The sequence below is a fragment of the Aythya ferina genome (assembly GCF_964211825.1).
Source record: "Aythya ferina genome assembly, chromosome: 9".
NCBI lineage: Eukaryota > Metazoa > Chordata > Aves > Anseriformes > Anatidae > Aythya > Aythya ferina.
Genome location: NC_140305.1, coordinates 5,307,650 through 5,331,125, shown reverse-complemented (window position 1 = coordinate 5,331,125; position 23,476 = coordinate 5,307,650). Strand labels below are relative to the sequence as shown.

The 23,476-nt window shown below is 42.3% G+C and overlaps 1 protein-coding gene across 8 annotated transcripts in view; it reads left to right on the top strand.

Moving 5' to 3' along the window:
- The first annotated feature begins 1,172 nt into the window (after window positions 1-1,172).
- AGFG1 (ArfGAP with FG repeats 1) overlaps window positions 1,173-23,476 on the top strand; it is a 36,355-nt gene continuing 14,051 nt past the window's right edge. For 3 of the 8 annotated variants that reach the window (XM_084529286.1, XM_084529281.1, XM_084529280.1), the window contains exons 1-5: window positions 1,174-1,625; window positions 9,930-10,023; window positions 20,203-20,318; window positions 20,845-21,007; window positions 21,501-21,657. In XM_084529286.1, coding sequence (XP_084385412.1) covers window positions 1,459-1,625; window positions 9,930-10,023; window positions 20,203-20,318; window positions 20,845-21,007; window positions 21,501-21,657 — 697 coding nt within the window. In that variant the 5' untranslated portion in view covers window positions 1,174-1,458. Of the gene's footprint in view, window positions 1,626-9,929; window positions 10,024-20,202; window positions 20,319-20,844; window positions 21,008-21,500; window positions 21,658-23,476 lie in introns of all 8 variants that reach the window. The other 5 variants (XM_084529284.1, XM_084529287.1, XM_084529283.1 and 2 more) reach the window with 5 other exon arrangements.

Genomic DNA, 23,476 nt, shown 5'->3' with positions numbered 1-23,476 from the left:
TCAAGCCAGAGTCCAGGATTCCTCAAGGATATCAGTAAATATATGTGACTTAACTCATTTTATTCTCTTTTAAGGGGAAAGGGTCTGGAGAACAAGTCATATGAGGAGTGGCTGAGGGAGCTGGGTTTGTTCAGCCTGGAGAAAAGGAGGCTCGGGGGCAACCTTATCGCTTTTTATAAGTACATTAAAGGAGGCTGTAGTGAGGTGGGGGTTGGTCTGTTCTCCCATGTGCCTGGTGACAGGACGAGGGGGAACGAGCTAAAGTTGCGCCAGGGGTGTTTTAGGTTGGATATTAGGAAGAATTTCTTTACTGAGAGGGTTGTTAGGCATTGGAATGGGCTGCCCAGGGAAGTGGTGGAGTCACCATCCCTGGAGGTCTTTAAAAGACATTTAGATGTTGAATTTAGCGATATGGTTTAGTGGAGGACTTGTTAGTGTTAGGTCAGAGGTTGGACTGGGTGATCTTGGAGGTCTCTTCCAACCTAGACGATTCTGTGATATTCACAAGGGGAACCTGGCGACCTCTGATGGCAGTTACAAAGAAACCAACGTAGATATCAAAGTTCCCAAAGTTGTCTTGTGAAAATCACACCAATTTTCTCCGAGCCCCTGTGAAGCACTACAGGGCACTCAGTCCCTGGGGTCCCACCACAGGAGTGGGAGCCACCCCCCCACGGCATTTCCAGCCCGGGACGGACGCCAAGGCCTTGAACCTCCCACATGGTCGCCTCCATGACAGAAATTTCACACTTTTGCTAAACGAGGGCGCCTCGGGGGGCTGCAGGGGCGGTGTGGCGAGGTAACATTTTCCTCATGCAGGGCGGAACCCGCCGGCCGGCCTCCCCACGCGGGGCTGCGGGGCGTGTGGAGGAGGGCGGCGGGTGCGGGGGGCGAAGCCTCCATTTCGCGGAGCTTTTCGCACCGAGGCTCGCCACGGAGCCGCCCTGCCCGCTGCCCAGCACGGCTCTCGCAGCCCCGGTGGCTCCCGGAGCGCCTCCTCGGCGGGCGGGCGGGCGGAGGGAGGGATGGAGGGAGGGAGGGAGGGAGGGGATGCGTCCTCCCGGGCGGCAGAGGGCGCTGCCTCCGGAGAACCCGCTCGGCTCCGCCGCCGCCGCCATCTCGTTGTCTGATCTCATAAAGGTGTCGCGCAGGTTCCGCCCGGGCTCGTCATTCAGCCGCCCCGGGCCTGGCGCCGCCGCCGCCGGCCTCCTCCGCGCCGCTGCTCCCTGCCCTCCCCCTCCGCCCCTCCCCGCCCTCCGGCCGGGCCGCGCTCCGCTCCCTCCCCGGCCCGCCGCCTGCCCTGCCCTGCCCTGCCCGCCCCTTCCTCCTCGCCCTTCTCCCCCTCCTGCCCGCCCCGCTCCCCTTCTCCTCCCGCCGGCCGGGCCCCGGAGCGCCGGCGCCGTCGGGGTGCGAGCGGGTCCCGGCGCCGTGCCGGGCCGACCCCGTGCCGGCGGGGCCATGGCCGCCAGCGCCAAGCGGAAGCAGGAGGAGAAGCACCTGAAGCTGCTGCGGGAGATGAGCAGCCTGCCGCCCAACCGCAAGTGCTTCGACTGCGACCAGCGCGGCCCCACCTACACCGACATGACGGTGGGCAGCTTCGTCTGCACCTCCTGCTCCGGCATCCTGTGAGTCGGGGCGGGCGCCGCCGCTTCGCCCCCCGGGGGCCGCCCGGCTCCGTGCCGGGGGTTGGGAGGGACGGGGCGGCGGGGGCAGGCTGCCGGGGGGCGCTGGGGGAACCTGGGGGATGCCCCTGGGGCCGAGGGCCCAGCGCCCGGCTGCGTGGCAGTGCCGGGGCCGGGGGCTGCCCCCGCCGGCAGCAGCGGGCGGTGGTGCTGGGGGCCGGGGGTAGCCGGCCGTGCCCCAAATCGCGCCCGCAGTGCCACAAGTTTGTGAGGCAACTCTTCACGCTCTAGCTAAAAGCGTAATCTCCGGGCTTAGCAGTTTAACGTGATCCAAAAAAAAAAAAAAAAAAAAAAATCCACTACTTCTTTCTGAAGTCTTAGTCTTGCTTCATACAAACTTTATGTGTGAGCCTTAGAAAGGGGTTGGCTCTGATAAAGCAGATTGCATTTTTCCTGTTCCTCATTCCTGCACGGGCCTCCCCCCACTCCTCCCTTTTCCACCCTTCCTCCCCTGAGGAGCACGGATGGAGCAGGAGCAGCTGGGATCAGGCAGGTCAGGGTTTCGGGGTATCTGTAGGATGCCGGTTGTGTATACGTGACCGGAGGAAAAGCCGGCTGTCTGCAGCGGTACTGCTTGCTCAGCTGAGCCCGTCCGCGTGTTGGTGCTTCTGTGGAATGGAGCAGAGTCAAAGAAGTGGCCCAAGTAATAAGCAGTGTGTCAGAGGATCCTGATTGTTTGTAAAGGTTTTAGTTCATAAAACGCCCACGAGAGAGCCTGAACTAATTTCTGTCCCTTACTAAGAAGGACTGACTATGGACCCTGCCCCACACAGGTCTTCCATAGTCTGCTCTTTTGGAACAAAGTTGCTAATTACAATGAGGCTTGAAACAAAGCAACCATGTTCGTTCTGTGCTGAATTTACATGGAACAAGCCGCCTTTTATGCTAGGCAGCTAATTAGACTTGTTTATTTTTTTCTTCTACTTTGTGTAGACTTTTGAACAGGCTTGACGCAAATACAGAAACTGCATTCAGGTTGTGGAGCTGAAGAGTCTCCCGTTTTTGACATGTACATGGCACTTAATCAGCCAGCCCTGGCTATTGTTTGCTATGTTAGCAAACTGTTATTTGTGCTGGCATGTGAAACTATTTTAAGCTACTGCACAGAGCTTATTTAATGGTTGCACGTGTTCTTACTAGTTAAACTAATAGCATGACAAAACTGCCATATGAGAATGTTCTCCTTTATTTTTCAGGCAGGTGTCCTAATTTTAATAGACAAATATATTGTGTGTGTTGCTCAGATGTTTAACACAGGTTCAAGAGTTTTTTTTTCCTCCTATCTGTTAGCTGTGATGTACGGCCTATGGAAGTCCATAGTCCAACTTACAGTAACGTAAAGGATGCACGTGCAGTGAAACAGGTAGTGAGCAAGGAACAGCTGTCACTTGCTGTTAGGTTGGCCATCATTTGGATGCTACTGTGCTTAAAGAAAGTAGATCTTTTTTCTGAAAGACATTTCTTAATATGTTATTCTAATATAATGCATCTCTTATTATAAATACACAGTGTTTCTATATATATAAAAAAAAATCTATGCTTGAAGTTGATGTAAATGACTATGAAGAGGACTTAAAACTTTCTCCTGAAGTAAAATTGGGCTCGTTCTTTCATATTGATTCAGTAATGCTTTCATAAATGGTGCATGCAAGATCTCACATAGTGGTTAAAGCGTCAGACCCTAGGTGATGGGGTATTTCCTTAATAATGAGACTTAGAGACAGGTGAGGTCTGCTTTACTATCGGAAACTGATATTTGTAACACTTCTGTCAGAATAGCCATTCATGCAACTTATTTCCAATTGCCTAATGTAGATTTCCACAGTGGAGGAACCACATGTTGGTTAATGTGTGGAAGTACTGCTGCCTCCGTAGTCCTTAATGGCTGTTTGCATTCCACCTCATGGCACTTGTTTTACTGTAAGGCTTTAATATTATTATTACTTTGCCCTGTTTGTATGCTATGTGAATGACTTGCACTGCTTCCTCTTTCAATTTTTTTTCTAGCCTGGTGCAGGAAGTATTCGTAGAGTCAAGTAGCCTGTCTTTGAAGTGTAAGGTGCAGTGCCAGACTAATGCTCATACATTAACAAGTTTCCTTCAGAAAGGTGCTCAGTTAGCTATAACAAACAGCTGCTAACATCATATGATCTTGGATAGGCATCGGTACAGTCAGCTCTAAACTTTTGAGATCTGATGTCTGACGAGGTTTTTTTGCAGGTTTTTTGAGGTGTTTATTCATTGTTCTGGTAAGGACAATCTGTTAAAACCCCAAATATTCATCTGGGATCCATCATTTATTTCTACTTACAATTCTATGTATAGAAAGAGAGTGATGCCTTATTACTAGATAGAGCTTTAAGAAAACCACCGCTTTCCCCACTGCTCCCAAAATAGTCTGACTGGCTTGTTCAGATGCTGCTGAAAATGATGAAAAACTAGTGACTTGAAGATGATCTGTTTCTGATTTAAATGTTGAAAGTGAGTCTTGTCAACCTCCTCTGTTATGAATAACTAACTTGTTTCCTATAATATGTAGGGCTTGGGTATTTCCTACGGATTGGGTTTACCAGAACAAAGGCTGGGCTGTGCAAAATGGAGCATGCATGGTCATGCATAGTGGTGTGGATAGCGGCTCTGCTTGTGCCCTGTGTTCAAGCTCTCTTTATGTGGAAAGAAAGCATGCTACGTCATGGAAGCTGTGCCGAATTCTGCCTTCTGGTGTTGGACAAGAATGTAGGATGTGTAGAAATACGCACGTCATGTTTTTTTCCCCCCAAGTGGGAGGAAGTGCTGTGCCAGAGCTGTCTCATCAGGTCAAGGATTATGATAGTGCCAGGTCAGAAGGCTTCTCCTCGTGATGTCAGGGTTGGCAGAAAGGTTCTTCTCATTTGACAGAGGTCCCTTGGTTTGATTATGAGCTTACTTCCCCACATTTTGTAGTGTACAAACACCTGATGTAACACTGCCTGGCAGGAGGCGTGTGTACTGCCTGCTGATGTGATAACCAGGGCTCCCCTTCCTCCCCCCGGTACCCCTCCTCACCCCTTCCCCTCCAGCCCTCCGGGATCTTTCCCATTCAGGTGGTTGCACTTTGGGCTTCTGTTAGGAAGGAGCAACCAAGAATACTCAGAGCATATTGTTACTGTGGGGAATGATAAAGCTTTTTTTTATATAACTTCTTACAATTACTGGATGATGTGGCCTTCTGTTGGCTGCTTATAGTATTCCTAGTTGAAATCTTACATTTTCCTGGCTAAGGGACTTCTGTATCAGCCAGATTAGTGTGTTTGGCCAATACCAGGAACAAACTCAACAATAAATCTTGGTGTAATGGCTGTGATTTACTGTCCCTTTCCCCAGAAGAATTTCTGCAGAAGTTAAAATTGCCTAAATAAGTGGTGTTAGAGTGAAGGTGATGCTGGCTGTGTTAGCATTGTTTTCCAGGACATTTTTTTTCTTGGGGACGTGCTCAGAAAAAAGCTCTGGGTTTTATGTATGTGTATGTATATTTCATTTTTTTCTTCAGTGTCATGGCTGGAAAGCTAAGGAAATGTGTATGCCACAATAAATACTATGCAGTCCAGAAAGGATTTATTTCCCAATAAATGGGTTAAATTAATCTTAACTGTGTACATAAGCCTTCGGCTGTTAAAATATAAAGTGAGCTTGTGAGGTGGTGGAAGGCTTGCAGGGAAGTCCTCAGGTACCAGGAAAGGCCATTACTGCTTTTTGCTAATAACAGTAACACAGAAATAGCAATGAATGTGGTGACGCTGCCTTTCCAAAACTTGCTGTCCAGGCACTTGGGGATGTAGGTGCTCTCTGCTGGCTTGGTGTTTGCTATCTCTCAGTAACTTCCTGCTTCCTAGAGGGTCGGAGTTTGCTGGCTCAGACTTGAGGTCACGTTAGGATCTGACACAGGGTGACACTAACGGTGGTGAGTAGCCATCTGTCCCCTGTCCTCCCATGGGAGTGACCCTCTAACCCAGCAAAGCCCACTTACTGTGTGCGTGTCCAGCCCTGGCCAGTATTCTCTGAACCTCTGCTGACGTTTGTTTGCAGTGAACACAGAAAAGGCTGTTCCACCAACAAGCCCAAGTTCAGCCATAACTGGCTACTGAATTGTTAGGAACAAACGCTCACGGACGGTGTTTTGAATGTTTAATGTTTAAACTGTGGGACTTCACAACCTTGTGCCAGCAGCCTCGAAGCTTCCTCCGTAAAAGCACATGCTTTAACAGTACCCCTGAAGAAGAGCCATGCCTGTGGTCTCTGTGACTTCCCGGCTGGCGGGCTGGGTCACTGGCAGCGTAGATGGAATCGGTGGAGGAGATTCTCCCAGCTGGAAGCACTGTCCCCCAGAAATGCCCCATTTTGAGTATGAAGCTCGTGCTGGTGAGTGGGCTCTCGGTGTGGGATGCTGCAGCGGTGACAGGAGCCGTCTGGCTCAGGCACCTTCCCGAGCGCTGCTCCGAGGGTGCTGCGGTGGCAGCTGCTGCCTGGCGTCCTCGGGAGCCCGGTGACAGCAAGGAGTAACTGGTACCGCTGCGCCCCTGCGGGTCACAAATATTTGTTCAGGGTCAGTTTGAGTTTAGTCATTGCTAAAGGATTATAATCAATGTTTTCTGCTGTTAAACAAGGAATACTGCTGAGCATTAGAACCGTGCAAAGCACTTGTCAGATGCACAGAATAGGGAAGCAAGTGTTAGATATGTTTTTTCATATAAAAAGGGGGGTCCTTAATTCCTCATACAGCTTAATTGTACTTGGCTGCCTACCAGTGAGCTTCCTCTGCATGTAGATGAGTTGTTAGTGAATCATCTGGGTCATCAAATGATTTCTGTACGTGAGGAAGGGTAAAATCTCGTAGGATTTGTGAACCAAGAGGGGCTTCAGTACTTAGGTTTTCTGTTTTAAGCTCTAATTTGTAAATACAACTGTGCTGTGTTAGGGAGGCTCTGGTCAGTTCATGAGTGTCGGGTGCTCGAAAGTGGCTCATCCTAGTTGAAAATCATAAAACTGCTTTTAAGCTGTTCTGATTGTAGGCTCTAAGTAATTTATCTAAGCAAGTTTATGCATGTGCTTTGGGTTGTATTTCCATGCTGAGCAATACAGCCTCTTGTATTGAACCCTTTGTTCCAGTCTGATTTCATACACAGCTTAGTGTAAGAGGAGGCTTTTTGTAGGCTTCCTCCCACCCCTTGCCATCTTACAAGTATATGTAAGAATTACTTGTATGTATAATAATGCAGCTTGATAGTCAGCCAGTTAGCTTTGCATTGCTGGCCATTAAGGTTCAAGATTTCCCACTTTGGTGGCTCACTGGTACAGTGATGTGCTCTCTGCCATCACGCGAGGCATCTGGTGCTGCTGGGCTGGGATCTGACTTTTTGGGACAGGGCCTATTTGCCTCCTTTAGCAGGAGAGCGGAAAAGAAACGAGAATCCACCTCAACCACACGTCATGGATGTAATCTGTAAACACAGATTATACAGATCTGGAATTTTACAACCTGAACTTGAAAACTACATATCTTGCACTGGCTAGAGAGGACTACTGGAAGCCTCGTGTTAGGGTAAGCTGTGCTAGTCACGGCTTTAAATATGTCTGTGCAGCTGCTTAACACAGCTGACAGTGTGTGTTTGCTCGTGTAAAAAGCTGTTAAGAGCCCTGATAAATCAATGTAGGTACATGTGTTTTTCCTGGTTAAATAACGTGTGCAGTGCTTTTAAATCCCAAGCATGGGTAAAATATAGCGCTTAATCCATATCTGTTGTAAATGTGAATTCCCAGCAGAAGGTAGTGTGGAAGCTCAGATATCCTGCCTGTGCTGAGTAGTGTGGACTGGTTAGTGAACAGCTTTTAAAGTAGTTCTAAATGTTTTTATGGGTATCTTCCTTAAAATGAGGAGAGTAAATTGACCAGACTAAGGCAGACAGAACCACTTCGTATTTGGTGTAAAAGCAAGACACTGGTTGTTATATATTATTTGAGGAGCATATTTCTGTGAAGCACACAGCAGATACCACCTTTATTTCTATCCTGTCATTTAACGTGATGCTGCGGTGTGACGTAGTGAGTAGTTTTTCCCTTGCATGCATGGGGCAACAAGGTGTATTTAAAGAAAAAGCCAAACAAAACCTGCAAACATCATTATACCAGCAGCAGCTGTGACGTGATGTGTAATTGTGTTGAAGTTGTAGATTATTTTTTTAATACTTGCATCGTCATAAAATGAATATTTACTTCCTAAATTTTAGGTAATATTACAGTATTTTAATGTGGTGTTTATTTGTGAAATAAATGTGGATTTGGCTTAAAATTTGGTAAAAGAAGTTAAATTGATTTCAATTTAATGTGGAGTTCAGACATCTTAAGACGACCAGTTTATTTGGGGATGCTTGATCCAAATAGACAAACCAGCTTGAAAGCTCTCTCGAAGTTTAATAAAACTTCCTCTGCCTTCTTGCTGAGGTACTAAACCATGGAGTCCAATTTTAGACAGTCAGGTTTGAAGAATTTGCTTAAGCATAAGATGAGAATTAGTTTTACAGAATGCTATCAGTAGATTCACATACGACTTTTGCACTTAAGGTACTTTTAAGTTCATTGTATGTCTTAGCAAGATACAACTCATTGTTCGTTTTTATTCAGGTATTTCAAATGGGGTGTCTTAAATTTGTTTCTTTTAATATGAAGCTTAAACAAAAATGTCCTGCTCATTGTTCTTATCGGTATCCAGCTTTAATTAAACTGAACATGTGGAAACAAAGGTGTTTTGTAAACACAGGGGCAGAGTTGTCCTTTTACAGGTACAGTGGATTTATGCATCAAGGTGAAATTGCAAGCTAAAATCACAGTAGTGTTTTTTTTTTTTTTTTTTTTTTGTCACATTTAAATAGAACCTCAGCTAAAATTTTCTTTTTAAACTGGAGTACAAAGGTTAGGATCTTTTAATACTTGGAACATCAGATTTGCAATGCGCTGGTTTGACAAATAACGATTACAGTGTTCCTGGAATAATCATCAAGTTAAAGAAAACTTAAATCTTAACTTAGTAGTCAGTGATGTCTATTCCTAAAGGCAATCTGAACCAAATTTATTATTAATGCTAAGTAGCAGAGAGAAGCAATAAAGCTAGCTCGTATCAGCTGATCTGGTAGCAACGTGTTAGCCCTGTACTACGTTCCTGGAAAGCTTCTCCAAGCTTTGCTTCTGGAAACTTTCTTCTCACATACATAGCACATTCTTTGAAATCTCATAGTTACCTTTTCTTTAAGGTGATGTGACAAGCATCAAGACTTGTTGAACCCGCCTGTTAAGCTAACAGCTGTGCTGCCTATGCTAGTGTCTCTGCTGTTTGGTGCATGTGGGATGTAATGTCCTTGGTGCCACTGAGCAAAACACAGCGTGATTTCAATCGCAAGTATCTGCAGGCCAAAGCAGTAGCTAGCATGTACTTAAGCAAAAAGTTTTTTCTTCTCAAGCTTTTTCTTATACTCGCACAGTTGCTCAGCAAGATTTTTCTCGATGCTTGTAGCTGTTGACTGACCTGGGTTTGACAATATTAGGCTTTGGCAACAAAATTGACTTGACTTGCTACTAGTCCCGCTGCAGCGGTCTGTGGATGTGAGGCTGGTGCCAGTTTCTGCTTAAGGCAGAGCCACTGAGTTTTGAGCTATTGCACTAATAATGTTTGTTCTTGTTTGAAGCACAGTAAAAATGGCAGCTTTTTTCTTCAGCTGCTGCTACATGCGTAGTGTTCAGGGGGAGGAAGACAACAGACCTGTGCAGAGGAGCAAAAAATAAACTAGAAAAAAAAATGCTGAGAGGAGACAGGAAGCAAAGGTTAAGGTGGGAGGAAAAGAGTCTGAGCTGGGGAGTTTGGTTGGCAGAAATGTAGTGGTTAAATAGAAGTACTGGTAGGAGTAGGTTGAACCAAGAGGGGAGCTGGAGGGAAAGAAAAATGATGTTGGAGGAGCCCAAGATAGAGAGACGAAAGAAGAAAAGGCAAACGAGTTTGGGGAAGCAGGTTAAGATTTCAAAAAGTTCAAGTCTAATGTGTTCATGAAGTTGCATAAAAAGGGGCAGTTAGCATGTGCAGCACGGGTCTCCTCTGAAATCCCAGTATTAGATTTTTGCTTTCTGAATGCTAGTTGGGGGTAGGCTGACTTATGTTAAAAGTGATTGTGTGATGACAGACTTCCTGAATACTGACGAAATACTGCTTGCTTCTTCTTTTAGACGGGGCTTGAATCCTCCCCACAGAGTGAAGTCAATTTCAATGACTACTTTCACACAACAGGAAATAGAATTTCTGCAGAAACATGGAAATGAAGTAAGTATTCATTACAGAGTACCCAGTGATGGACACTTTTTAAATATTCAACTTTAGTACTTAAAGCTTGAGCTTTTTTTTTTTTTTTTTTTTGAAGCAAAAGTTAGACAAGAGTCTTTTGAAGCCAAGTTCACTGGATTGCGTATTTTTTTTTAAAAAAAACAAAAACAAAAACACACTCATTTCACTTAGGTAGCTGATCAATACTGTGTGTTATTGCCCAATGCAGACAACCTAGGTTCACGTTATCAGTGCTTCTGAGTGGGGTTTTCTTTTGCTCTTGCAGAAGGCAGTATGCATCTAACTCTACTTTTCCTCTGGAAGCCTAGACCTTTAGGCTGAATGCAGCAGTATTTCCTGAAAGAGTCAATGGTGATGAAAATAATTTTGTTGCCTATAGTTGTATTCCTATTGAGTAGGTGTCAGTCTTCCAGCAGTTTCAACAGCCTCTTTCTGTAATGAAAATATATCAATATTTTGAAGGTCCTTAAAGAGAGGAAGGAAAGGGAGAAATCCTTTTTCCTCTAAGGATTAGATAAGAGGCAACTGTATGTTTAGAGTGGCTTGGGCAGCTTTGAAGAGAGGAAGTTCCAGTGTACTGCTCTTTTTTCTTTGTAATAGATGAAAACTAAATCTGAGGTGAATGTTGAGTTGCCTTTATGGAGATGTGTGGAGAGTGTAAACCCTGGTTGTGGCTGTTAATGTCTTCAGTTTGAGGAAGACGTTTGTATTTTAATATGCTGTAACATGAAGTTACAGTATATGAAAATTATTTGAGGCAACTCTTTCTTCTAATCCAAATATAGAAAAGATTCTTTTTTATTTTTGATTGGATCTGTATTTTGGTTAGTAGAATTATTGATTGTAGGCTATGGAGTATCTTGTTAACAAGTTGTTGTGAAGCTTTGTGAGGGTAAAGCCCATTTTTAGTTAAAATGTTGATACTTAACTTTCTTAAACTTAGCCCTGTTTGTAACTGCCTGCTTTAAGAATGGAAATAGAAATAGCAGTTTCTTTTTCTGTCCTAGCAAATGTGTTATTTGTTGAAATGACTGTTAGTGGACAATTCTTCTAGACAAAGCTGGAACAAGGTCAAAACTTTTCCAGACACTACAAATTTTTGTCAGTGGTATTGACTAGTGTTTATTGAAATTTCTTTGGCATGATAAAGCCGTGTGACATTGTATATGATAGTGTATGTTATTGATGCTTTGCATAAGGAGGGTCATAAAGAATCTTTTGTTGGTTTAGATGCCTTATGTAAGAATCTCTTCCTGTAAGATTTGGCTGTAAACTCCAACATTGCTTTATTTCACAAGTGTATAGGAAAACATAAAAATGCATACATGTATATGCAGAGGTGTGTGTGTGTGTATATATATATATATGCACCTTCATCTGTTTTGATTTATTTCTGGACTCGGCAAAGGCTACAGAATGTAACCATTTCTTTCTCTGCTCTGAAGTCTTAAGTGATCACTACTCAGGGTAATTGTCCTTATAATAGACCTGACCGCCCTTCAATCATAATGATTTAGTTTATGTAAAATTACCAACCTAAAACCACTTAACGGGTATCTGTGATGGTATAATATGCTTCAAAAGCGCAGGACTTTGTGTCTGTTGTAGTGCTTATTTATCTCATTAACAAAAGCATGGCAATGATTTAAATAAGCTACCCCATAAATAAGATGTGCTTCTGGACTTGCAGGTGGTAGGCTTAACGGGTGTTGAAATATTTGAGTGATACTATTTTAAAGAGCATTAGAAGTTTAAAACCTAAGTAAAAACACAATTTCAATTTGCCATGCTGTATGTTGCTGTAGTTAAATAGTAGCTTCCTTTTGTTGGTATTGGACTTTGGAATACTTCCCTGCAGATAAGATAAAGTATTGGGTAAATGAAGTTCATCTCGCCTTACAAAAATCTTTGTCTAGTTTGCTCTTCAGCTTAGGTGTCTGTTGTGTATATGTTAAGCAACAAAACTTTGTGGGATTAATTTGTTCAGCCTGACATGGACCTGTCCAACATTTTAGAGATCAATGTGAAACAAAGTACAGCAATTAAATGCTGTTGTAACATTCAGTTGTTTAGTTCTGTGCCATTTGAAAGTTTTTTGTTTTTTCTTTCCAATTTGGTGTTTTTACCTTCTGTTTTTCTGTGGTGTGTTAAAATACTTCATTTCCACTTTGTCCACTTAGTCATTCTCCAGTGTGGCCAGGACCTCTGTGGTAAGTTTTTTCTTGCTTCTGGATTAGTAGCTCGTGGTATACTGCAGGGAATTTGTTCTCAACAGAAAGGAGAATAGCAAGAAAGCATGTTATGCAAACCTTCCCTGAGATAAGGTAGGTAGTAAGGTTCTTGGAGGAAGTAGTTTTTCTACTGTCCTTCAGGGAGTTATCTGTAAGGTCAATGTGTTGTGTGAGGCTGAAGTTCCCTTAAAAATTAAATGGTAACACTTTCTTCATTTCTGAAATAATTTTTCCCTGGTTGTCACAAATGGCCAGCGTTACTGGCACATATGGCTAAAAACCTTTACTTACTAGAAGGCCTCCACAAAGGGATTACTTTGGGAAGAGGACACTCAGAGCAGATTTCTTCAGATGGGAGGTGCCACTTCCTTCCCTGTGTGTATATCTGCAAGGAATGTCGTCTTAGCACAGGTGACTTCTGTGTGTTTTTACTTCAAGTTCAGGTTTAAACCTTCTTGCTGTGTTTGGAAAGGTCTGTATTTTGGTGTTGCTTAGTCTTCTGCAGGTGTAAACAGACATCTAGACTCTGGTTTTGCAGGTGTTGGGGTTAGCTGGGTTAGCTCACTTTTGCAGCAAGAATGGAGACCTCAGCTACTTGGGATTAGTTTAGCAGTGCTTAAATGGGTTTTAGTGCCAACCCTCCTGACTCCTGATAGCACCTGTTGGCCTGGTTTCAGCTGGGATAGAGTTCCTTTGCTGTGCAGTGCTGTGTTTTGGGGTTAGGATGAGAACAATGCTGATAACACGCGGACATATTCGTTGTTGCAGAGCAGTGCTTATCCAAAGCCAAGGCCTTGCAGCTTCTCAGTGCCCTGCCAGTGAGGAGGCTGGGGATGCACAAGGAGCTGGGAGGGGACACAGCCAGGACAGCTGACCCAAATGGGCCAAAGGGAGGTGGCGTGCCATATGACATCGGGCTCTGTAATAAGGCCGGGGGAGCTGGCTGGGAGCTACTGCTGCCTGGGGACTGGCTGAGCATCAGTTGTTGTACATGACTTATTTTGTATGTTTCTTTTTTTCCCCATTCCATTTTCTTTCCTATTAAACTGTCTTTACCTCCACCTACAAGTTTTACTGTTCGTTTTTTTTTTTTTTTTTTTTTTTTCCCCCAAAGTGTGTCCCCTGTCCCCCTGGAGGGCAGTGAGGGAATGGCTGTGTGCTGCCTGCCTGCTTCCCAGCTTAAACCACACCACCTGTGCAAATGTTTCTTATCGGGTTCCTGCACTCTTAACTTGCTGAAGATTTACGTCTCCCAAACTAGCAGCAGCGTGGGACTGGTTCGGAGCTGGTGTTTGGTCCTACTGGAGTGCTTTCCTGGAATCTCCTTTGCTAAGGAAAGTGGCCTAGAAACCTGGGAGTGAGAAGAATAGTACTAGGCTGGAGCTGATGAGTCCTGACAGCAGGAGCCGTGCAGTCAGGTGTCCTTGTAGTACATCCCTGGTTCTGTTAATGCGCTAGAGAGAGATGTGAGCTGATTGTGTATGGAGCGATGTCGTTGTGAGCAGGATTTGCCAGCTTGGACTCTGCTTATGAAAGCAGCTGGACCCAAACTGGCTTTGAAATCAGTATCCTGGCAGTATAAAATTCCTTAAACCTACAGAGATTAATGAATAATATTGACATCAGAAGTGCTGAACTACTAAACAAAGCTCTAACTTGCTTACAGAAGGGAACTGTTTCCAAATCTTTCTTCCTGTGGTGAGTGCTGTGTTTTGGAACATAGTTTTGGTGTGTAGTAATCTGTAGCTCTTTGCACTGTCAGCATTACATTTGGTGCATAACTGAGGATATCTTCTTGGGGGGGGGGAGGGAGAAAGCTAATTTGACACTTACTGGGCGCCTGAGAGGTAATATCTCATTAGAGCTGTTTAAACCAGACTGACATTTGTAATCTTCCTATGCAGTGCTGTGTCTGGGTCTAAACTCGCAGTGCTCCGTTACTGTAGGTCTGACAGCATGCTTTTTCTAGCTGAAGGACAGCTGCTACTAGCAGAGGATGCTCTGTCAGAGTTGCCTTGTTATGCTACCTTCACGGCATAGAAGAGCGGGGTACTGCATGACTAAAAGCTCAGTTTTGCTGTCCCAGCTGAATCTGTGTTATTCCCGACTAGCACAACCGCGCGAACAGGAGTTTCTGAAGTGTGGTGGCTCGATGTGTTGTGCAAGCAGAAGGCCTTTTGTCTCTCCCATATCCGCCTTCCCACACACTGGAGATCAGTATCAGTGAAGCAGTTATGACACGGTAAAAGGTTTGGTGGTTGAAATACATGGCACCAGAACAGAAGTAACTGAACTCTCAGATTCTTCCAGGCTTTCTGCAAAATGAGATGGATACTGCTGATTTTTCTTTACTAGCAGTTTTTAGTGTGCCTTTCCCTCCCCACCTCACAAGTCTACAACCCTACCACCAAATACAACAACAATAAACCTACAGACAGGTAAATGTGCATTGCTCTTAGCCTTTGAGCCCTTCTGGAACTCCTGTAAGTATGGAATCCAGCTAGGAGGATAGCTTTTAAACCAGAAGCTTTTCAGGTCAACTTTGTTTGGTCAACAAATGAATAGGCGGAGTTCTACACAATGAGTAGGATGAGTTCTGTAGCACTCTGTGCCGAAGCTGAAAATAGGTGATTGCTCAGACCATAGACTGCAAACTTAAACATTTATGGAAATCATGGTAGGTAAATACAGTTATTTTTAAGAGTTTTTCCTGAAGTATAGACTCAGTGTAACCGATGGTATGAAGAGAAATATAGGTGAAAACTTTATCATAGCATACTGCATGCACTTGGCCCATTTTCTCCTTTCCATCATAAATTTAAGTTATGGCAACTCACAGTCTATTCCTTAATACCTCCTGGGTTTTTAACTAGGTCAGGGTGAGTAGGTTGAAGCTGGTTGTGCTTCTGTTTCCCTTGTTGCTGCATGCTGTACTTACTGATCTAATTCTGAACTTCCCAGTATCTAGTTGCCAAATGTCTAATGACATTCCATGCAGGCTTGAAGCTTGTTGGCAGAGAATAGATGTTGTTCTTCCCAAACCAGTTGTAAAAGAGTCCTCCTGAACTCTTAGATTGCATGAGGACAGCTATTCTACATCTTGATTTCTACTTCTTATTGTCACGGGACAATATCTGTTTGTCTTTGCTGTATCTTATTTTGCAGCTCCCATGATATTCACTGAGAGATAGTGGAGGCAAGCAAAACTTCAGTCTCGCTTCTGTCAACCCTTCAACAGAAGTAGATGTTCAAATACTGCATACGCTTGATCATTGTGGCTTCAATGCTATCTTTTTTCTTCTCGCTGCATTGGTGAACCAGTGGGACATGGATTAATTATACTTTTCAGGGACAGTGGGCAATGATTATGGATTGTTGGATATGTTCCACTGTTCCTAGGGGCTCCCATGTAATGTGAATGTTTACTCTTGGTTCCAACTGGCCAGGCTCTTCTCCTGTAAGCAGAGCATTTTGTTTAATAGAGCTTTGGTTATCAAAAGGAGAAATATAGTCAGGTGTTTGGTGAATGAACAGAGCTTTTGAGCAGAGGCTTACTTGTGGTGCTGCTGTGAGAAGAATAATACTAATATTAAATGGCTGAACTAGTGTGCCCAAGGAGATGGGGTAAAGGAGAAGGATTTCAGAGACCTGTAGAATTTTTAGGTCTGCTACCTTTATAGTAAAGTTCTGCAACTTTGTGATGAATTCAGGTGCTTCTTTATGTACTACCCAGAAAAGCAAAGGAGTAAGTTATCATGGAGTGTAAGTTCCATCATGAAACCTGGGCAGGAGCATTTTGTTAATCAGCCCTACAAGTCTGGTTAATGTATGAAGTAGGTATTCTAAAATACATGCTGTTTGGAATACCAAATGCAAATTTTTCAAAGCATGTAATTTTTGTTTATAATTACTTTGTTTTTTCTCTTGTACTAAGTTTATATTTAAAAGCTAAGGAAACTTTGTGACTAATAGAGCAACTGGTCTCCTGAAGTTTGTCTTTGTGCAGATTTATGTGCCCTTTACCAGCTCTTTGTACCTTTTGTTCCATGTCTTGGAGGTAATGCCTGGGCATGAGTCAGCACCTGCTGGGAATGGCTGTGTGCTGATCTGTTCAGGTGCCTTGACCATGCAGCTATCAGGCCAGATAGAGCAAAAAACTGAAGCTCACACAGAAGTAATGTCAGCTGAAGTTGCTGATCTGATTTTAGTGGATTTAAAAGCTGTGATTAGTGGTAAGTAACTAGGGTACCAAAGATGTAGATGCTGAATGATCATTCCCTACCATAATTTAACAGTAAGTTATATAGTGTTTAAAAAAAAAAAAGAAGAAAAAAGAAAAAAAGGCAGTTCCTTGATCTTTCTTGTAAGACTGTCTTTTAAATATCTCTGAAATAGCGTCATGATCTGGTAGGTAAAATATGCACATTTCTTACTTTGCACCACCTGTAAGCATCTAGTTAGCTATCTATTATCTAGTTATCTACCTAGTATGTTAGCTATCTACCTAGTACTGTTAGCTGTCTTTCTGTAATCTTAAAATAAGTCACTATTTCAAAATACACCTATAGAATGAGTATGCTGACCACAATATTTCCTTCTATTTTAACTTCCAATTTTGATTTCATCCTATAATACTGTACAGCGTACTGCCATTTGCCTTTTTTGTAGATAGATGGATATTGTGTATTAGGACTCGCTTGAAGCATAATCAATGCAGTATTGTGGATCCCTGTCAAGTCAGATGATAGTAACAAAAGTATAGCCAGAAAGAGCGTACAGGTCACCAGCAAGCAAGTAAAGACAAGAGGCCTTTATTGTGTTCTGAATGCTTGCTTGGAACGGCTGCTGATGTTCAAAGCATTGGGTGGTACTTCATACAGAAATAGACAAAACTGTGCCTTTTATTAGTTGTGTGATAATAAAGCTTGCTAAAACTTGGCTTTCTAAAGAACATTTTCTTTATAAGACTTCTAAGAAATTCCATTTACTCTTCTACGAATGCTTTATGTAAAGGAACTTGTATGAAATGTAACTTGCATCTCTGGTGTGCAAAAGCAAATGTTTTAGACAGTATTTGTATGGCTACTGCTGTCAAGCTGCTCATTAAAGTGAGCACTGCTTGCTGAAGAGAGTGAGGCTAAGTGTGGGTTCTGCTGCCTGGTGGCAGCGTCTTGCAGTTTCACCCTTACTCATTAGTAATACTTTGCTCTCTGCTTCCAGTAACAGAACCAATAAAGAATGCCTGTCAGGTTTAAATAAGCTATTACAGTGACTTAAGACACATTTCAGTTAGTGCTTTTGTGTTCAGCTATTTAGAAGAAATGAGTTGCTCCAGGAAATGTTTTTGGAAGCTTCCTTTCTGAAGGCTAAATATGCAAGAACCCACACGCTTAAGATGCTCACATCAAGTATTGCTGTAAAAGGATGGATTTGGGCAGTACGTCCTCCTTACATCTTCCTTATGGCCTGTTTGCATACTCACAGAGCTGATGCCGCTCTAGCTCTACAGCTGGTAGTGACCTCAACTCACACAACATCTCACTTTCTGGTTTCTCCTAGGAATTTCCAGAAGGGCTTGAGACTTACCTGAGGTGGAGTTTGTTTTTTTTTTTTCTTCTCTTGCCCACCCTCTCAATGCTTAGGCACTTCAGGGTGAAGGTGAAGCAGAAGACAGGGAGAAAGGTGAAGAAGTGGGTTGTGGTTTGACCGAGTTGGTCTCAGGGTGGGTTTCAGTGCTACCAATGGCATGGTAGTTGTGATAAGTTTATTTGATCTGACTTGTGTGATACAAGAAGGGGGAGGAATTTAATGACCTGAAATGGGTAGGGAATGGGACCTCCTCTCTCACACGCTAGCTTATTTTAGGCTGGATGTAAACTGATCATCACTGTTCAGCCCTGGGTGTTTTTCTGCTGGGTGCAGGATGAAGCTGGGCCTTGTCCAAAATTAGGTACAGCTCTTGCTTTCCATCAGTGTTTCCTGATGTTCCTCACAATGTTACAGTGGGGGGGAGGGCACAGCTGTGTAAGTTCAAATACCAACTCCTGTTAACAGATATTCTGAATTTAGCCATAAACAAGGCTTTTCTGCTCCTAGCAATCACCTGACTGCTAGTTGGTACAGTTACACCTACAAAGCTGTACACAGAAATACTACTGCTGGCCCGCATCAGAGCATCCCGTGGATATTGCGAATTAAACACCTTGTTGGTAAGGTAGGGTTTATGGTTGACAGAGTGAAGGATTGGTATTGTTCATTTAAAGTGGTTTAGGACAGGCGTGTGACTTTTTGACTGTCTGTAGCTTGCAACTTCTTCACAAGAAGTATGAAACAATTACTTTCAATTTCATTCCACCCACTAACAGACAACAAATTATGGCTGTTTAACTTTGCAAACTCCACTCAGTGCATGAAAGTTAACCCTTTTGTGGAGCATAGCTGCTGAACAAATGCTGTGTAGTTTGTGCTTCAATTAAACAACTCAATTACTAATGTTATTTTTTTAGATGAGTATTTAAATAATTTAGAGCTGTCCTTTGATTGTTAGACGTTTTCCCTTGTTTGCCTCTGTCCTGTAAACAATGAGACTACGGAGTGTGAGATACATACAAGCAGGCTAAATAAAACCAAGATGCCAAGGATAAAAAATACTTACACTGTCTGTCCAATCTGTATAATCCTAAGAAATCTTTGAAATGACAGCTAAGATCTATGCAATTTGACTACTGTGTTTGAAGATAGCCAGCTAATTTGTAACAACCTACAGGAAGATTTGTTTCCCCCCAGCATTGTCCACTCCCAGAGTTAGTGCCTGTCTTGGGAAGGTGTAAGTATCACAGCTGCTACCACAATTTGCCAACTTTCAGGGCAATCAGTTTATGCATAGGCCTGTTAGAGCATGTACTTCCTTTGAAGGTCATGGGAGACAATGCTGAAAACCTGATACTGTAGAAGAGAACACTTGTAGGAGGCTGATGAGCGGGATGGTCAGGACTATTTCAGAAAGGTTGTGGGAAGAAAGCACATGCATCATAAAACCAGAACCTTTTTGACTCTGATTCTCTGGAGGAAACCTGTTCTAAAATGGCAGAGTCTGTTTTTAGAGGATAGCTAATGTTTGGTGTATTGTCTGGATGCATATGCAGGTTAGGCATGGAGTGCTCTGAAGTGCTTAGGGAAAGCCTCATTTTAACGGAGTTAGAACTCTTGCGTCTTGTTTGATTTTCAGAACTGTCACCTTTCCTCTCATTTTGGCTGAGAGTTGAAGCTGAAGATATGAAGGGTTTTGCAATTGATTTAACTTTTGCTGACTCACAACTGCGTTGAGAAAATGAAAGCAGAGCAAGAGTAGCTCTTTTCCCTCTTCTCTCACCCTCGCTAAAATTAAAAGTATATGATACCAAAATTATAGCTAAAGTTCAGAGACAGCAGCATAGTAAGAAAGACTGTTTAAAAATTTCTATATCCAAATAGTTATTGTAAATATTAAAATCAAAATAGTTTAAGGCTTGCATCTGGTACTTAATGATGTGGCATATGGACTCTGTCAATGCAGTTTAAACCATGAAGTGCGGTTAACAGTTTGTGTACATTAGGTGAAGAAGTGTCCTGAAGATCAGCACAAGTAACAATTGGGTGCTTTGGCGCTTCATGAATGCATATTGCAAGTATTTTTTTTGAAAAGCAGTGTTTTCCAGCAAATGGATGTTAGGATTCACTTGCACTGCAGTGACAGATGGTCTGTCAACTTCAAGTATTTAGACCCAGTACATGCTGCACCAGTCAGTTGTTACAGAAAGCTAAGCCTGGAAGAAAATAATATGCACCCATGCACTTCTTAATCCTTTGATATATTAGCAATTGTAAACTTAAATATCTTTTGAATTAAGATATTTTCTGTGATTAATCAGTCCTTTTTTTGTACAAGGTATGCAAACAGATTTGGCTAGGCCTATTTGATGATAGATCATCAGCAATTCCAGACTTCAGAGATCCACAGAAAGTAAAGGAATTTCTACAGGAAAAATATGAGAAGAAAAGATGGTAAGACAGCTTTACAATTCATAAAGTTTGCTTCTGACCAGAAGGAAAGAGTGACTGATTTTATCCTTGTTCTGGAGTGTGCTTTCCTTTTTGTGTGCTCTTTGGATTGATTGCATGGCTCTCTAAGGTAAAAATGATTTTTGGACTTCATTCATATTTCCTGCAGGAAGCAGAGAAGACATACTGATGACATCACGTTAAGCCATTTCTGTTTCAGTAGCAATGTGAAGTATGAATTCTGCAGGTTTTATTAGGATGTAGAAGACAATGGGTGGTTTGTATTTATTAAAAAAAAAAAGTGTTGTAGTCTATTTAAAAATCTGTCATTTATATCCTAGGTATTTTTGCAAACTGAAGTACTGATAATTTATTGCAGGCATAGTGGTTAAAATAGCAAAGCTGAGATCTACCAGTATCCATACTTGAGTCTTGTATGTGTTGGGCAGAGCTTTTCATGCTAAACTTATAAAAAAAAAAAAAAAAAAAAAAACACACACACACAAAAAAATTGCTTTTTTGAATGTAGGTATGTTCCTCCAGAGCAAGCAAAGGTGGTGGCGTCAGTCCACGCGTCCATATCGGGGTCTTCTGCTAGTAGTACAAGCAGCACACCTGAGGTGAAGCCCCTCAAATCTCTCCTGGGAGAAGCTGCACCTGCACTGCACTTAAACAAGGGCACACCTAGCCAAGTGAGTACCTAATGACAGCTGAAGAGCTGTCAGCTCCGAAGTGGACCTTTCACAGTAGAAATCTGCATCTTGCAGCCTTCTTATTAAACTCTTTTTATTTTCCCTGTACTGAATTTTAAAGACTTCAGAATGCAGTGAATAACTATTATCCACCTTGTAAAATAGCTTTTTTTGCTTGTGTTAGTACAATATTTGCAGCTTTACATGCATAATTTTGAACTTGCTTGTTTATGTGCTGCTACTTTATTCTCCTAGGTCACTTTAATCCAAAAGGCTGCAGTGGCATTTTCTTAAATGCTGTCATAGTATCATAAAATAGAATATCTTCCTCCTGCTGTTAGAGGGGGGTCTGTGTCACATACAGCATCTTAAACTTGAGGAATAAATGACCAGTTAAATATGCTTAGCATAGCCTTCTAGCATTTTGCAAAAGCCACTTTGGTAAAATATCAGGGTCTTTTTTTGTCTTATCTAATTGAAATGTTGTTTGTAGTCTCCTGTTGTAGTTCGATCTCAAGGACAGCAGCAACAAGAAAAGAAACAATTTGACCTCCTCAGTGACCTTGGCTCAGATATCTTTGCTGCTCCTGCTCCTCAGTCAACTGCAACAGCAAATTTTGCTAATTTTGCACACTTCAACAGTCATACAGGTGAGTATTCAGAGCAGTGTATCCTCTTTATGTGTAAAAAGTAGATTTAGTTTTTTTATGTCACTAGGCTACACTTATGAATAAGGTATATCTGATTTCTGTGCCTTTAGAATGCTTTATCCGTCAAGATTTCCTTTCCTCTTTTTATAGAGAGAGGTGGAACACAAATGCTGGTAATCATGATTTTTTTTTTTGGAGTGGGAGTTGCTATAGCTATTTTCTATGATATGTATGCATAGAATGTTTTCTGCCCACTACTAGAACTTTAAATTTTGTGGGAGAGAGTGAGAGGATGAGTAACCGAATATAGGGAGAAGCTGATATTAGACTTTACATTTTCTTTCTGAAAATTATTAGGAAGAGCATTCAGGAAAAGAAAGGAGATATGAAGACTTTGAGTTCAAATGCATTGACAATGACTATCAGGTTTTTAGAGGAAAAGCAAAGGCATCCTTAGTTTAAAGAATGACCTGTTCCACCCTGCCCCTTGTGTGCGTGTCTTTGAAAACTGAATGAAGCCTGTAGTGGGTGGTATTTTCTAGTTTTGAGAAGAACAAACAAGCCTCAGACATATGTCTTGACTGAGGATAGGGGTAGGCCTTGAGTTAAGAACATTTTCAGTAAAATACATTGAGCCCTCGGGGTTTATTTTCAGCCAAAGATCTTGAACCATAGAAGTCATCTAAATAAGAGGTTGATTCTGTGGTCACTGAAGTATGTTGTTGTTAACTTGCATTGCAATTGTGGGAAAGTACCTTTGCCTGCCTAGTCTGAATGAGCTTTTCATCTATTTTTTTTCTGAGAGAAACTGCAGTATTGCTAAGCCAACAAGAGATGTTTCTTAGAAATCCTGAAGTTGTTAATGGCTGAGAGGAAGTGTGATTGAGAGGATTCCCATCATATACCTGAAGAATTAAGCAAAGTATCAAAGCTTGCTTAAAGTTAACTTTCAAAAAGTATTGCTGAATAATTAGCTAAACTCAGTGAAATGGAATAACATTGCAGTGTATCCTGTCAAATCCTTAATGGAAGATTTCATGTTAATCCTGGTTTTGGAGGTATATTTAAGTGTGAGAACTTGTAGTGACTGGCCAGTAGTGTAATTGTTACTGGAGAAACTGCAGACGTTTAACTCTTTCCAGTAACTTGTCAAATTTGTGCTGAATGAGTCTAAATGTATACTTACTATTTGTTGATTGCAAAAGGTGAAAGTCCTGTTACACCTATATTTCAATCCTGTGTTCAAAAACTAGGTAAAAATTCTTCCATATCTCTTCTGGTTACTTTTTAAAATGGTAAAAAGAGTATAAATGCTTCAGCATAAATAAAATATTTCAACCAAAAATTAACAGCATATCTTAAGTGCTGAAAATCCAAAGCATGAGTAATGCCCAGATGTAGTGACTAGTTTTCTACTTCAATAGTTATACATCGTGATCATATCCATGGCTCTTAGGGAAAACCTTTAGAACCCAAAACAGTTTCAGGTAAATTCATTTCTAGAAAACAAAATGTATTTCTGAGCATGTAATAGCTGAATATGTATGCTAAACTGTTTTAGCAGAAGTTTTCTTATTTGCTAGGATAAAATATTTGTAAGGCTTCTACTGCATGCAGTAACCACGGGGTAGTGTTAACTACAACTAATAATGCAGTGTTACAGCATTGTCCCTTTCAAACACAAGAAGGAAGGTTGGTCAGCCCACCCACCACCTTTGGCACAAAACTGAGTGGCATATTTGTCATTTCTGTCACATACCTACAGCGGAGGATGGAAGAACTTGTATGTGATCAGGCACTACTTAATCAAAGTTTATGG